The sequence below is a fragment of the Rhinolophus hipposideros genome, assembly GCF_964194185.1.
Source record: "Rhinolophus hipposideros genome assembly, chromosome: 15".
NCBI lineage: Eukaryota > Metazoa > Chordata > Mammalia > Chiroptera > Rhinolophidae > Rhinolophus > Rhinolophus hipposideros.
In genome coordinates, this window is record NC_138061.1 from 52,133,983 (window position 1) to 52,149,807 (window position 15,825).

General features: G+C 37.1%; 1 protein-coding gene across 2 annotated transcripts in view; it reads left to right on the forward strand.

Annotated features, from left to right (window-relative positions):
- Positions 1 to 15,515, forward strand: part of SAMD8 (sterile alpha motif domain containing 8) — a gene marked incomplete at its 3' end in the record, with an annotated part of 50,584 nt that extends 35,069 nt beyond the window's left edge. The window contains exons 3-6 of one of the 2 annotated variants that reach the window (XM_081074513.1): positions 3,215 to 3,310; positions 5,322 to 5,439; positions 10,527 to 10,677; positions 10,853 to 15,515. In XM_081074513.1, coding sequence (XP_080930639.1) covers positions 3,215 to 3,310; positions 5,322 to 5,439; positions 10,527 to 10,677; positions 10,853 to 11,157 — 670 coding nt within the window. Of the gene's footprint in view, positions 1 to 3,214; positions 3,311 to 5,321; positions 5,440 to 10,526; positions 10,716 to 10,852 lie in introns of those variants that run through there. The other variant, XM_081074514.1, reaches the window with a different exon arrangement.
- Between the last annotated feature and the right edge of the window lie 310 nt (positions 15,516 to 15,825).

The window sequence follows — 15,825 nt, forward strand, 5'->3', positions numbered from 1 at the left end:
CGTAGCCCTGGCTCATAAACCAGATGTGCTCAGTCAGCGAAACCCACAACTTGACAGGCTCAGTCCGTGCACACAGAGCCTTTGTGCTTTGTTTTGGGTTTTATACTTCACTGTCAAATATGAATGGTTAGTCCAGAATCACCAGACATTTGAGAAAAAGAGACCCATGCAAACAGAAAAAAGCAAACTGGGGAAAACAGAAAAGGGAGAGCAACACTTCAAAAACAACAACAACCATATTCTCACAGATAAGAGATGTTGCATGCTATAAGACAGTAACAGTGGGTTATAAAAAGGGGAAATACAGAGAAAAAAAGCTTTTGGAAAATAAAAAATGAAAGTAGAAATTTAAAATCCAGCAGGATAATTGAACGTAGATTCGATGAAATTGCCCAGCAAGTAGAGTAGAGATGAAATGTAGAGGACCAATCCAGTTGGTCCCACAGGGACCAAACTGGACTTCTATAAAGAATACGTAGCAAAAAATGAAGGGGACAATGTTATCTAAGATACAATACAAGGAAATTTCTCAGAACCAAAGGATGTGACTTTCCAGACCGAAAGGGCCCACTGAGCACCCAGTACAAGAAACAAAAAATTTCAGAACACTGGATACAGACAGAAGATCCTAAAAACTTCTTAGGAGACAAGACAGGTAACATACAAAGACTGGAAATTCAAGTAGCATCAAACTTCTTGGCAACAGTGGAAGCTAGAAGACAATGGAACAATGCCTTTAACATTCTGACCTAGAATTCTCTGTCCAGGCAAACTACCAATTAGATACAAGGTTTAAACCCAAGGATATTTTTAAATTGGCAAGTCTCAAAAATTTATTCTCCAGCTCACACCTATAGAATTGCTAAAATGAAAAACAACAAAAAAAGATAGAACACAGCCTGATGAGGCTTCAGAGCTCCTGATGCCGTCATTCATTGCTGGTAGAAATGCAAAACGACACAACTGCTGTGAAAACAGTTTGATCGTTTCTGAAAATTATAAATGTACATTTAACAAAAGACTATAAACACTTTCACTCCTAGGTGTTTACCCAAGAGAAATGAAAACATATGTCCATGCAAAGACTTGTATGGGGCATTTATTCATAATCACCCCAAACTGAAAATCGCCCAAAATGTCCGTCAACCAGTGAATGGATAAAGGAACTGCAAATAAAGAATTATGCATGCAGTAACATGGATCAATCTGAAACATATCCATGCTGAATGAAAATAGTCAGATACAAAAGGTTATCTGGACAAACACTGTGAGTGCATTTATGTGCCCTTCCAAAAAAGGCAAACCTGTAAGGGATGGACATCAGAGATCAGTGGCACTTCCAGAGCTGGAAGTGAGGGAGGGGATTGACTAAAAAGGGGCATAATGGAACTTTCTGGAGTGATGGAAATGTTCTATGTCTTTATTGTGGTGGTTACATGACTGAATACATTTGTCAAAACTCATTGAATTGTATAGCTAAAAAGGGTGAATTTTTCTGCTTGTAAATAAACCTCAAATAAATCTGACATTAAAAACTCTAGCCCCTCTTTCTCAGAAAACAGCTGGAGGATATAATATACACCATCAAAACTAAGGAGTAAACTGAGAAAGAGGAGAACATGAGATTCAGGAAGCAGAGAATCCATTGTAGAAAAAGTGGAATTCCCAAGATGAGGATTCAGTTTTATTCCAACAAGTAGCCATGCAGGAGAACTAGAAAATGGCAAACTTCTAGAATGGACAAGAAGAAGAGCTCTGGGAGAGCTTCCCCTGAAGGAAAAATTGAAATTGATAGAATAATTTGGAGATGAATTGGTGATAGGCACACAAGAAACAGAGCAAACTAAAAAGAAAAAAAAGAGAGTTCTTTATTAGTTCCAGAGAATTATAAGAAGTTGTACAAGAAAGGGCTTTAATCACTGTTCTCTGACTCAGCTATGAATAATATTTACAAACTAAACAAAATTGTGAAATAATATTGAGAGCATGGGAGAGAGAGAATGTATGTATATGTTTGTGTGTGGTGTGTGACTAAAAATGTCAAATAAAACAGAAAAGTGAAAATGATCACCTCTGGGGAGCAAGAATTAAGTTTAGGTTGGGTGTAAGGCAGAAAACTTATTTTCATCATAAACATTGTAAAACGATTTTAAATATGTAAAAATTTATATAAATACATATACATACACATATTTGTTTTTCATGTTTATTTTAAAAGTTTGAATTTTTACAAGTCATTTAAAAAAGAATCTTTTATCTGAAAATTTCTGTTATGTGAAATAATCCTTTCCCCCAGTGATGCCAGATAAATAAGTCAGCAATAGATTAAAAATGCATAAGAGGAGCCCCGCCTTGGACAAGAGTCCTCCCTTTGCCCAGCATATCACGCTGTGTACACTCCCTGCCCATTAGTCACTTAGTAGCCGTCTCAGTTATCAGATCGGCTGTCGCAGTATCAGCAGTATCACAGGGCTTGTGTGCAAGTGACCCTTATTTAACAATGTCCCGTTCACCTCACTTCATCTCATCACAGAGGCATTTTAGCATCTCACATCACAAGAAGGGTGAGAACAGTACAATAAGACACCGCACGAGAGAGAGGCCACATTCGCCTAACTTTATTACAGTATATTGTTATAATTGTTCTATTTTATTATTGGTTATTATTGTTAATCTCTTACTGAGCCTAATTTATAAATTAAACTTTATCATAGGTACGTATATATGGGAAAACACATAGCATATATAGGGTTTGGTACTGGCCATGATTTCAGGCATCCACTGGGGTTCTTGGAACGTGTACCCCATGGGTAAGGGGAACTACTCTATATTAAAAACAGAGGAGTTAAGGTCAAGCCCTGCTTGTCTGGATTCTGAAATAAGCACATCATGCAAGAAGTGAGCCTTTTTTCCGCTGTCTTTTGTGGGCAGTCCTAGATCCAGGACTGTCATGCTATAGGGAGAGAGAAAAGGGCTGTTACTTCTCTGCTGAGAACTATGACTGGGAATCACAGACAACAAGAGGATCTGGTTAATAGGATACTTTATGAAACAGTTGTTTCCCTTAGATTCTCCAAATATCTCCTAAAAGAGGTAGAAGTTACAGAAAACAATTTTAAGGTCACTGTTAGAAGAGTGTCTTATTGAAAAGAGTGACATCACTTATGTACATATACTTCTTGTCAGCCCACTATGTAATTTTTTTCTGTTTTAGTGTTCCTAGAATCCCATGGGCCTTTGCCATGACAGAAGTATGTGGCATGATTCTGTGCTATATTTGGCTCCTGGTTCTTCTTCTGCACAAGCACAGGTACCTCACTTATTCCATTAAAAGACTGAAAGTGTTTTGATTGTGTTAAAGGTCATCAAACTTGTTTCTCCCTTTGCAGTTTCCTTGTTAATTTCCTTCTCTAGTCATTATGACATGGTAGTTATTGACAAAGGACAATGTTGGAGGTTTGGTCAACAAAAGTCAGCTTGAGGTGACAGCTACATATTTAGTAATATTCTGAACATTCAGAATATCTGCAGGGAAAGATCACAGATAGCGATGATCAGTCATGGGCTAACCTTTAGCATTCTAGCCTTATTTTTCTTAAGAAACAAACAAAAAAATGCCATATTATGTAGAAGGATAGAAACTACTCCAAGGACAGTCTGTGGTCACATGTTTGGATAGAAGAAACTTCTCTGCTTGGAGGAGGCCCATTGAAAAAGAGATTACTTTGCACAGACCATACATGCCTCGTCAGTGTGGTTTACTTCAGATGGTACAGGAAATTGCTGAATAGGGAACATGCTTCTTTGGCACGTTCACCAAGAAATATAAAGCGAAAATTTTTTCTCATTTAAAAAAAGAGAAGCATAAAGGGAGGCTCTTTTCCTATGTTAATGAGGTAAAATTACTTGATTTAAGTAAAACATAAGGCACACTGAAGAAAAACTTAAAGAACTAGAAAGTTTGTGGATCTGCTCTTCGTTTTTGGATACTGAAGAGTAACAGGGCCACTTTCTTGATTTTTCGATCCTTTCTTCCCACAGGGAGCTTGAGGTAAACCACAGTGACGAGCTTTGGGTCCTAAGTAGCAGTTATTTCAGGGCTTTGAAGGTGAAGAGAAAGGTTGACGTTGCTATTCCTGTCACACTTTTAGGCCATATTGCACTTCATTCTCTCCTGTTTGCAGCAATATTTTTAACTGGGTTGCTTAAAACCAGACGTAGTTTTGAAAAACTGCTGCTTTCTGGTTTAAGTTTGTCTTACAAGACACTATGGATTTGAATTTATCCACTCTTCAAAACACGAGTTTATAAGAAACCCTGGTAGGTTTAGCAAATCTTAGCAGTCGCCAGTTAAATGCAAATTTTGATGTTTAAATTAGAGAAAGAAAGTGTCAAAATGTGGTCTTTGTGCACTTTCATTGGAATCACCTGGGCTCTTGTTAAAATGCAGACTACTAGGCTCCATCCCAGGTGTACACAGTAACATTTGAAAAATATCTAACTTTGCATCCAGTGTTTTTTTTGAGGGTGGGAGGGAGCATTTTGAAAACGTATAAAGCATAGTCCCAGTACTTAAGAATTTTACAGTCTGTTTTGGTATAAGACATTTAAAAAAATAATACAACAGTGTAAGTGATGTCACAGTATAGTTCAAAATTTGTGTTAGAGATAACTTAATGTAAAACTTAGTATTAAAAAAAACTTAGTGTTTTATAGCTTAAGTTGAAGTTAGGAGAAGTTAGAGAACATTTATTAGGTAGCTGCTATCATGAAGGAATTTACAATGTTATTAGTAAGCAAAACAATCCCTAGAATCTCGTGTTTAACTTTATACCTCTCATTAAGTAAATAATGTCTGAGCAATATATGAGTAATAGGACTAGCACTAAGTTGAGTCAGACTAGGCACAAGTCTTCTCTTTTACAAGAGTCTACTCTTGCTTTCTCTCAGCCATATTTTCTTATGTTCTGTGACGCTCTGAGGTCTGCACTGTCCAGCATGGCAAGTGCTAGCCACATGTGGCTCTTTAAATTTAGTGAAAATAAAATTAAAATATAGCTCCTCAGTCGTATTAGTCACAGTTCAAGGGCCCAGGAGCCACACGTAGCTGGCCTGTTGAACAGTTCAGTTATGGAACATTTTCATCATTGCAGAAAGCGCTACTGGACAGTGATGCTTTAGACGGTCTCTAAGATTTCTGTCCTCTTCAAAGAGTCGAGCGGTTTTCCTGCTTGCTTTCCCTTTAAGTAAACATTAGATGGCTGGGGTATTTGGGTTTGTTTTCTTCTGATCACCTCCCCGTTTGGTCGCTCTGTTCACAGGTCAATACTTCTGCGAAGGCTCTGTAGTCTGATGGGTACTGTGTTCTTGCTTCGCTGCTTTACCATGTTTGTGACCTCGCTCTCCGTGCCGGGACAGCACCTGCAATGTACTGGAAAGGTAGCCTGCTGCCTTCTTTATCATTCTTTCCTCTTGTTCCCTGTGGGTTCATGGCACCATGTATGCAGTGGGGCTAAGACTTTGCTTTTAATATTAAAATGTACTTTTCAGTATTTTCAGTATCTTGTAATGAACCTCTAGAAATAATCTGGTAAAAATGTAAAGCCAGAATCTACCTCCCTGTTACTTCTATCTATTGATACTAGTTCTACACTGTGGAGCTATAGAAAAAAAATGATTTCAATTATCGTCGTCCCTTTCCCACCATCCTCAGCATTTTCAGTTCCTCATCACAGAACTCTGGTCCCTTCGCTGTCCTTATCACTCCTTTTTTAAGTGTTGCACTTCGACCATATTCCATTTAAAATATAGTGCCCACTCCTCCAAACTTTACTCTTTCTAGGATATACTAAATAATGGCTGGTTTTTTGTTTTTGTTTTATATTTTGTAGCTTGTTTTCTTCTATTGTAGGCATATCTTCTCTTCTGGTTAAATTGAGAGAAGAGAGATTATACAGATGGGAACAAAAAAAGGGTAATTAAGTACTTTAAAACAATTGAAAAAACCCTGAAAATCACTTACACTTTTTATACAAAATTGACTATTGTGACTCGTTGAATTTGGACAGAAGAATTTATTGTCTGACTTTTCTAAGCCTCCATGCTTTAGTTATGTGTTTGCAAATATTCAGATATGTATATTAACATCTTTGTTATTTTAATGTTGTTTATAAAGTGTAAAACAAAATTATCAGTTATTTTACTGCAATGTGTAGCTGAAATGCCAACAAGGGAGGATTAAGCAGCCAAACAGGATCAAGAGCTAAAAATACAGCCCTGAGCTGAAAGGTGACAAAATTCCTCCAGGAGTTAGGAGACTGACCCATAAGAAAGCGAGAAGGGATATATGCCATTTAGGATTTAGTGTAAAGGAAATGTTTTGTTTTTAAGATAAAAGCTGTTTTGGTTTTCAAAAAGGGAAAGTGATTTTTTTCTCATTATAGAGTTATATGTTCATTAGAAAAATTCAAATTTTAGGGAAATATATAAATTACAAAGTCAAAGCTCCCATAATGCCCTCTTTTTTCACCCATAAATAAAACTATTCACAGTTGTGTGAGTATATGTAGTCACATAGACTATTTTTAGGCATGTTTACATATTCAGATAAGTTTATATAGATAGATACTTTGTAAACAAAAGTTACGATTATATTGCATAGTTTTTTTTTAGCTTATGTTTTATTTAATGGTAAGTTTACTTTTTTCTGAAGAAATACATGTAGCTATACTACATTTTTTCAATAGCTGCAGAGTGTTCCATTGTATGATTTACCAGTCTCCAGGTGATACTCATTTAGGTTGTTTCCAAATCTTACTATTTATAAACACTGCTGTTGTAAACATCCTTGTACACTAATTCTTTTTCATTATTTAATCATCTCCTTAATATAAATTCCTGGGAGTGGAATTATGAAATCAAAGAACACACACATTAAAAATTGTGATATGTATTGCTCCAATGTCCACTTGGAAAGACTAGTTTTCACTGCCAACAATGTATGCATGCCAGTTTCCCACCCCTGTGCATGCACTACTTATCAATCTTTTTCAGTCACTGCCATTCTGATTAATGAAAGATGATATCTGAGACTTTTATGGTCTTATGTTTTGTATTTAAATCTTTAATCTATTGAATTTATTTCTGTACATGGTGTGAAGTAGCGATAGAACAGTTTCCCCAAGTAGCACGCTAATTGATTAGAAGAGATTTTAAAAAAAGAAAAATACAAGCTTATTACCTTGAAAAGAGAATTTCCTATAGCGCAAATATTTAATTGTGGGTCAGCCACTAAAGAGAAGGACATTTGGTCATAGGGCTGCAGCATGTGCTGCAAAACCAAACTAGATACCATCCCTCTACAGCATGGACAGCCCTTTTTCTGTCTCTAATGACTGTTTACCAGTTGGTTATTTATGGCCATTTCTATTCAAATCTGCGCCAAATGATGTTAATGGCTTTGAATTACTAAATAACCTACTTCTTGACCTATATTATTTGCAGTAGTTGTTAAAAATAGAAAGATAATACATGGTCATGGAAGGAGAACTGACTCTGGGTGGTGAACAGACAGTGCAAATACGGATGGTGTATTATAGAAATGTGCACTTGCAACCTATGTAATTTTACTAACCAATGTCACCCCAATAAATTTTTTTTTAAAGATTTTATTGGGGAAGGGGAACATGACTTTATTGGGGAACAGTGTGTACTTCCAGGACTTTTTTCAAGTCAAGTTGTTGTCCTTTCAGTGTTAGTTGTGGAGGGCGCAGCTCAGCTCCAGGTGCAGTTGCAGTTGCTAGTTGCAGGGGGCGCAGCCCACCATCCCTTGTGGGACTCGAGGAATTGAACCAGCAACCTTGTGGTTGAGAACCTGCGCTCCAACCAACTGAGCCATCCGGGAGGCAGCTCAGCTCAAGATGCCGTATTCAATCTTAGTTGCAGGGGGCAGAGCCCACCATCCTTTGCTGGACTGCAGCCTTGTGGTTGAGAGCCCACTGGCCCATGTGGGAATCGAACTGGCAGCCTTCGGAGTTAGGAGCATGGAACTCCAATCACCTGAGCCACCAGGCCGGCCCGACCCCAATAAATTTAATAAGTAAAAAATAAATAGAAAGTTAAGATGATAGTAACTAGCAATCAAATCCCTTACAGTGAACTTCCATAGGGCAACATTCATTATCATTAATTGCTTGAAATTAAATTCCTAGAAGTCGGAGGTTTGGGGGCAGAACCAAAAACATGCCTGCTTTTGAAATTAAACAATGGACTCACCTTAAGGAAAGAAACAAATTTCTATAAAACGAATTTCTATACTTTTTCTCATCAAAGCATTTTATTAATTCTGTTGTGTTGTGTTACAATTTTTGTTTTTCTGGAAGAATATTTGGGATATTTAAGACTGGAAAGGATAGGGAAACTTGAGTAATTGAGCAATAATTGCTTTCTTTTGACAGACCTCACCACCTCACCAGTATCCTTGGCTGAGATTTTTTTCCTGCTGTCTCTGTTCTTCACTGCCTGAATTTTTTCACTTTCACGAGAGTAACATCTCTAACCCTATTCTCATTAGAGGTCATGGAAGAACCAGAGCAGGTTTATTTTGGCACCTTCTCTTTCCTTTTCTCTCCTAATAAATTCCTCTTCCTCTCCTGCGCTCAACTAAGGCAGAAGGGGAAAGCCGGGTTATGTATAATCAGCAAGTGAGCTTTCCAATGAAATTGTGATAACTAACGAGGATATTCTGTTACTAAACAAGGGGGGGCCGTCCGCTCCACGCGCAGCAGAGCAAAATACTGAACATTGAGTTTTGCAGAGGAGAAATCGGATTCATTTATTGCCATGGCGCCAAGCCAAGAAAATGGGAAGCTAATTATTTAAACCCAAACTCCCTGATGGCTTTTGAGCAAAGGTTCTTAAATGCGGAGATTGAAGGTTAGAGGTAAGGGCCGAGGGTGAAGCTGATTGGTTAGTTCTTGTGCAAGCTTCAGTGGTTTTCCTTTCCTAAGTCCGTTCCTGAGGTCATCTGATTTCATGCCTTCATCGCTGTGATCAAGCGGTCTCAGTGATCGAGGAGCCAAGATTCTGCAAAATATCTTATAATTGTACGTCAGTGATGTCTTTAAAGCAGAAACCGAATATCTGGTGACCTTTGTTACTATTCAAGCTATCATTGTTTTGTGCTGAACGAGGTGCATTTTTCTATTATCTCAAGTAAAGTGTACTTCTGAACATTTTTTTCTGGAATTTGCTTTGTAGGCAGGCCTTCAGGACATGACTAACATGCTTTATACTCTTGGACTATAAGCTTCGTGACAACCAAAGCAATGGAAACATTTAGGGCTTTGGAATTGGACTCCCTGCGTTCACATCCTAGTTATGTTACTTACTAGCTAGCTGTGTGCCCTCTCTAAGCCAGTTTTCTCATCTGCACAATTGAGTTACTTCATAGGATTGTTGTGGAAATTTAATGTAATAACACATAAAGTACTTAGCAGGACGCCTTGCACATAGTAAATGCACATACAATTTTAGCAATTTTTTTGTATTGTTACTATGTATTATAATAAATGCCATGTGCGTGAGTGTGTGTGTGTGTGTGTGTGTGTGTGTGAGTGTGTGTGAGAGAGAGAGAGAGAGAGAGAGAGAGAGACCATTGCTCAAACTCTTCCTCAAAATGGATTGCTTTTTTAAATTTCTGTGTGGGGGTTGGGGTTCAAGATGGCTATGGTTTAATAAACAAACAATGATTTATTCTCCCTCATAAGAGAAGTCTGAAAGTAGGTACTCCGGGTCAGATACGGTAACTATGGAGGCGTGATTCTTCTGCCTTCCTGCTCTCCTATTCTAACACTTGGCTTACATCCTCAAGGCCATTTTGTGGTTCAAGAAGGCTGCTGGAACGTCATCTGTCATGTCTGAGTTGTAGGCTAGAAGAGGGAAAGGTAGAAAAGACTGCCTGCGAGCCATTGTCTCTTTCCTTTGTTAAGTAGCCTTCCCAGAATTCTTTTACACTTCCACTAAGATCTTACTGTAAAAAACGTAAGTCACATAGCAACACCTAACTGCAAGGGAGGCTGGGAAATGGCAGTGTTTTGGTTGAGTTCATTGCCACTTTAAATAAATTTGAGATTCTGTTACTGGAGAATGGATACTGAATGGTAGCCATTGTCTCTGTCATAGCCTATTTCTTATTGGCAAGAACAGCCAAGCAAACTACTACTCTCTTATTGGATTACAAACTGGGAAATATTTTTATGTCATAGTGATCTTTTCATTGTAAAGAAACTCCTAGTAGAGAAGTTTGAATTCTGTAGATTTCATTTAATTACCAAAATATTTATGAATACAGCCAAACGTGGACCACCCATTCTTGATGTCTGGAATGAATTAGACTCGAGGTCTGGTTGTTTTTGCTTAGATCTTATTTCTAAGCCATTCAGCATTTGAATTTTAGTGGGAGTAGCTGTTTGGAAGCTCCTCCCTCCCCCAGCACTCGAAGCACTGATTCACAGCTTTCTTTACAGATCTACGGCAGCGTGTGGGAGAAACTGCACCGGGCCTTCGCCATCTGGAGCGGCTTCGGTATGACCCTGACCGGCGTGCACACTTGTGGGGATTACATGTTCAGTGGCCACACAGTCGTCCTGACGATGCTGAATTTCTTTGTCACGGAATGTAAGTATCTCTTTAGTGCTTCTATGCATATTAGATGACTAACTGCAGAGAAAGCTTCGGGTAGGGTATCAAGTTCTATGAAGAGTGGGAGAAACAGACTGACCTAAGAAACATGGGGCTTGAGAAGCATTAGAAGGAATGTGGTTTTAAAATGATCTTTCTGTCCTTTTCCCAGATACACCAAGAAGCTGGAATTTCTTGCACACTTTATCCTGGGTTCTCAACCTCTTTGGAATCTTCTTCATTTTGGCTGCCCATGAACATTATTCCATTGATGTGTTTATTGCCTTTTATATCACAACAAGACTCTTTTTGTACTACCATACACTAGCTAATACCAGAGCATATCAGCAGAGTAGGAGAGCAAGAATTTGGTTTCCCATGTTTTCTTTTTTTGAATGCAATGTTAATGGTACAGTACCTAATGAATATTGTTGGCCATTTTCAAAACCAGCAATAATGAAAAGACTTATTGGATGAAGAATATCTTTGTTATGAATTCGTGATTAAATATACAGTGGCTGCTGAAAGTGAATAACTTTGCTTCTCCCCCTTGGTTGTTCCTGGATGCCTTGCTTTTTGGCTCATATGTTAACAAAGTAAAGTTCCCTGTTCTGAGCAAGGCTGTGATTATACAAAGCAAAAAAGAACTATCAAGAGTCCTTATAAATCTGTTTGAACAGAAAGCTTAAGTAGATGTTTTCTGCCCCTTCTCTTTAGGCAGAGGTAATGGGATTGATTGAAGCCAGGCTGTTACCCTTACTTGTTGAGTATTTGCTTATTGAACTTAAGCAAATCAACTTAAGCAATTTGCTGGTTGAAAGCTTTTTTTTTTAATTTCCAGTAGGACTCCAGTCAAGAAATAATATGTTTCGAATCTCATTATCTTCAAAAGAAAAACCCCTACCAAGCGAACAGTTGTACTTGTTCTTTGAACTAATCTCTGTCTTTTTAAAAATGCAACTCTGGAAAGTGATCCGTTTTACTAACAAGTAATTTTTATCTTCTGAACCATCTTCAAGAAAAGTGTATTGAACATAGCAGGATGCCCGAAATAAGAAGAGAAAGGGGCCGTACCTGAGGTGACAAAGTACAGATACAGTCCTGGCATTTTTCACCAAAGATGTAACAGAAGATGCAGTTCCTATTTTGTTCTGAGGGTTCAGGATTCATGAGGGGAACATGGCTGCACCCATAAAAATAAAATTGGCTGAATTTTAGTGATACAGGCACCTGGGATAACTTTGTGCAGTAGTTGTTAGTTAGATGGCAGCCCAATTTTATGTTTTTGAATGATGTTTAATGAGCAAAACAGTGGATTGTTTTACCAGATGTTAGATAACGTTCTTGTGTCCTTAAGTAGGGAGATGTGCATGCAAAAAATATTTTTTGTCTTTCTGGAAGAAATTTGTAGCAGGTTGCAGGCATAATATAACTTTTTGGTTTTTGAAATTTCTCATTCTTGGTCATCAGAGGTAAGCAGTCACAGACATATTTGGATCTGAAAAGGTTTTCGGTTTTCTTTAAAATTTTTAAATACAATTGTGTACATACATTCTTTCTATTTAGACTTAATTTGGCAGTCAGGAAGTGATACAATTTAGTTGCTGTTTACAACACTAGAAATTTAGTACCTTATGTAATTTGATCTGTGTGATAACATTTGTCGCTTACTTTTAACAATTTTAGTTAGTAGCTGTGATAGTAGGATGGTTATGGAATTGCAATTTGAACCCCACCTGATGAGCTTGATGAGCTTAGCCAAACTTTGGAATATTAATTGTGTAGTTTTTACATTCCATTTTAAAACAAGGTGTTAGAAAAGGTGCTGGCATATTGAGGTCTAAAATTAGGCCTCTTAGCAGGAACTTGCTCCTTAGATGGGTGAAATATTTTATTTTTGCACTTTGAGTCATATTCCTACCCCTGTATAAGCTATGGAGGAGCCTTGAATGGATGGGGTAGGAGAGGAATATTATGTGAACAAGTTTTAGCCAGTGCTAAGTGACCCCAACTTGGGTCTGCTCTGAACATTATTTTTTATTTCTCACGTGAGAAATGGCACAAAGCAATTCAAGTTTTATTATGCTTTTAAATCTCATACTTCAGAATCTCACAATAGCTTAAATTGTTGACTCGATTACATGCTAGGGACAGAAATGCCAACATTTCATCTAAGGAAATTGTATCATTATGAAGGGTGAAGGAGGCTTCCTGTGCCAGTTAGCGTAGTCTGATGCTTGAGGTCAAAAGATGTTTTACTGCCATTGTTCTTCCAAATGACAGAACAGGACCGAATTTAGCTAGGGAGGCACTAATGTTCAGGCTTTTGGAAAAATGTTTGAAGAAAATCTGTGGCAAAATTAATTCAAGAATGTTAAGCAGTTACTTAGTGGTCAAATTTCCTAACATCAGTCTTGTTTCCTTCATATGGATTCTATTCTAGAACAAAATAGAAAAAAATAAATTAGGACTAATTTGCAGAGCTATTGACATTGAGAGTGCCTAACAGCAGACTACTATGAAGATTGTAAAATAACTTTTCAACCTTGGATTTATCATATCTGTTTTGAGGAAAAGGTAAGCTAGACTTATAATTTATTCTTATAACTATTACAAGGCAAGTGTTTACATAAATCAGTCATCTCTAAGTCTCTTTCTCGGAAATTGAGACACAGTCCTTCCGTTTTTTGTGTGTGTGTGTTTTTTTTTTTAACATGAAACCTACATTTTAGTCGCTTTTTGTTTTGTCCAGAAATTTCCAGATTTTTTCTTTGTATTTTTTTTTCTTGTTAAAAATCTAAAACATAGTGAAGGTAGTATTAACATTTATATTTTGAGAGTGACTGTGGCTAGGTAGAGAAGCTACATGCCTTAGATCTACATAGTTTTTGACCTTGTATTAGGTTCTATAGTTGCAGACTTGTGAGAAGCTTACATCATTCAACACTGAGACCTCAGTATAGAAGGAATGAAGGAGGTTTTTGGTTTAGGGATGCAAACTGGAGGTTATGTTGAAAGTCTTTGATGCATTTTCTATGTTCCTGGCGACAGTGTGACCTTTTTCCCTTCCTTCCTTTCTTCTTTCCTTCTTTCTTTCCTTCCTTCCTTCCAGTCCATGCAGGGCAGTGTTACTAAAGGGTAATTGAAGTTCTTAGGGAGTAGAATGTTTTGAAGAAGGTAAGTTTGATGTTCTCTTGAAACAATTTGGGAGGAACATTTTTGGCTATGCTGCAGAATTCTCAACATGCCTATCCTCTCCATAGTTCTCTGTGGCCAGAATTGCTAGGAAGTTGTAAAATGACAACTTTCATATGCTAGGTCTGTTTATTAGTATCTTTTTAAATCAGAAAACAAGAGCTTAGCCTTAGAATCAGTCCGTTAATAAGTGTGTACTGTTCACCAGAAGAAAACCCACTGACTGAGAGACCTGCTGGTAACGTAACTGACGCCGCAAGTGGCATTCTTCTCTGCCCTGGGCCTGCCTGATCGTTGTTACTTGCAATTCCCCCAAATCCTATATTTTGTCAGTGGACAAAAGAGGAGACAAATGCTTTTATAGCTGATATGAAACAGTCTGTTTTAGGGACATCTGTTTGGAAAGTGTTATTTATATATTCAAAGTAATATTCATAACACTAACCTGCTTTGACTGTATTCAGCAAAAGGCAATTTTCTCATTAGTTTCATAGTAAACTTTCTAAGGACTCTAATTCCAAAATGCTTGAGAACATTAACTTTATTCTTGTTTTAAACTCTCTGATCTAATAAATTTTTTTGATAGTCTTTCTTGTAGACTTAAGTTATCCCTTACTAAAAGTAATTATACTAAGTCATTTGTCAGTTCTTTAAGGTAGTCAGACATTTGAGACAAGAAAGCTGTCTTTTAGAATAGTCTAGTACCTTTCTTAAACAGTATTGGTTTCATTTAGATAGTTGCAAAGCCAACAAAGCATGTCAGTTTTAAAGCCAACTTTACTTGGCATTTAAGACAGTTTGCATTTGTAAAAAGTTTCACCGAAATTACCCCTGCGTCTCTGTAGAGGAGAATTGTTAGTAACATCAAAAGTCAGGCTGCTTCAGGTGACCAATGCTGAAATTCCAGCAAAAGCCAATTTCCAATTTCAAGTAACTAAACTGTGGCCTATTACTTTGCATCAAGTTCAATAAAAATATCTATGAAATCGATAAGCCATAATTCAGCTACCAATAAAGTTGGTTTTTAACATATGTTCTACCCTAAATTAACCAAAGGACTTTTTATTTTGTGTACTCCACGTTTAAGCATAAAGAAGCATTGTGCTTGATATGGAGAGAAGAAATACTATGTTAATTTCATTGTTATTTCAGTCAGGTCTGTTTCAATCTACACTTGATCTTAGCCAAAGGGCCGAGAAGCGATGGTCTGTTTCAATCTAAACTACTGGGTTGTCTGAACATAACCAAACAATGTTATTAGGTAGTAGTGTCATCTTAAAAATGCTTAATTTTAATAATTTTTATTCAGAGAATCTATGGATTGTTAGGATAATTGAAATATTTCTATATGGCACAAAGGAAGTGGAAACTGATACATAATGGGGGAAGCAAAATTAGCTTGGATTAAAGTGGACATGTTTTGTTTCAAGATTTCTACCTAAATGTCACCCTATCCACAGAAACTAGTATTACTTGAAGATGTGAAAGTTCCTGTGGTAGCCATACCTTGAAGCACAGTATTGTATATAAGTAAATATCTTGATTCTAAATTAAATCCAGATTTAACTAATATATATTATTTTATATCTTTGTTGTATTAAAATGTTTTAAAACACTAAAAATAAAACATTTGAAAGTTGGATTACAGTCTCTTATTTAACTGTCTTTGCATTATTGGTGCAGCTGCCCTATTTTTTATACAGTGAATTTTTATTTTTGCAAATGATTGGGCCCTGCAACTCTAAATCCTAATGTAGTATCTAGTCGCTGGCATTTTCTAATTCTTAGTTGTCTGTTAGATAAGCCATTTTCCCTTTCCCCTTTCTTTTCTGGAAACTAGGAAAGAAAAGTGATTTTCCTGAGGGTGTTAGAATAATTGTAGATTAAGTTGAGAGGGAGGCAAGAGAAACAAATCACTACTTATTCCTGGACACATTCAAGTTTTTGTTT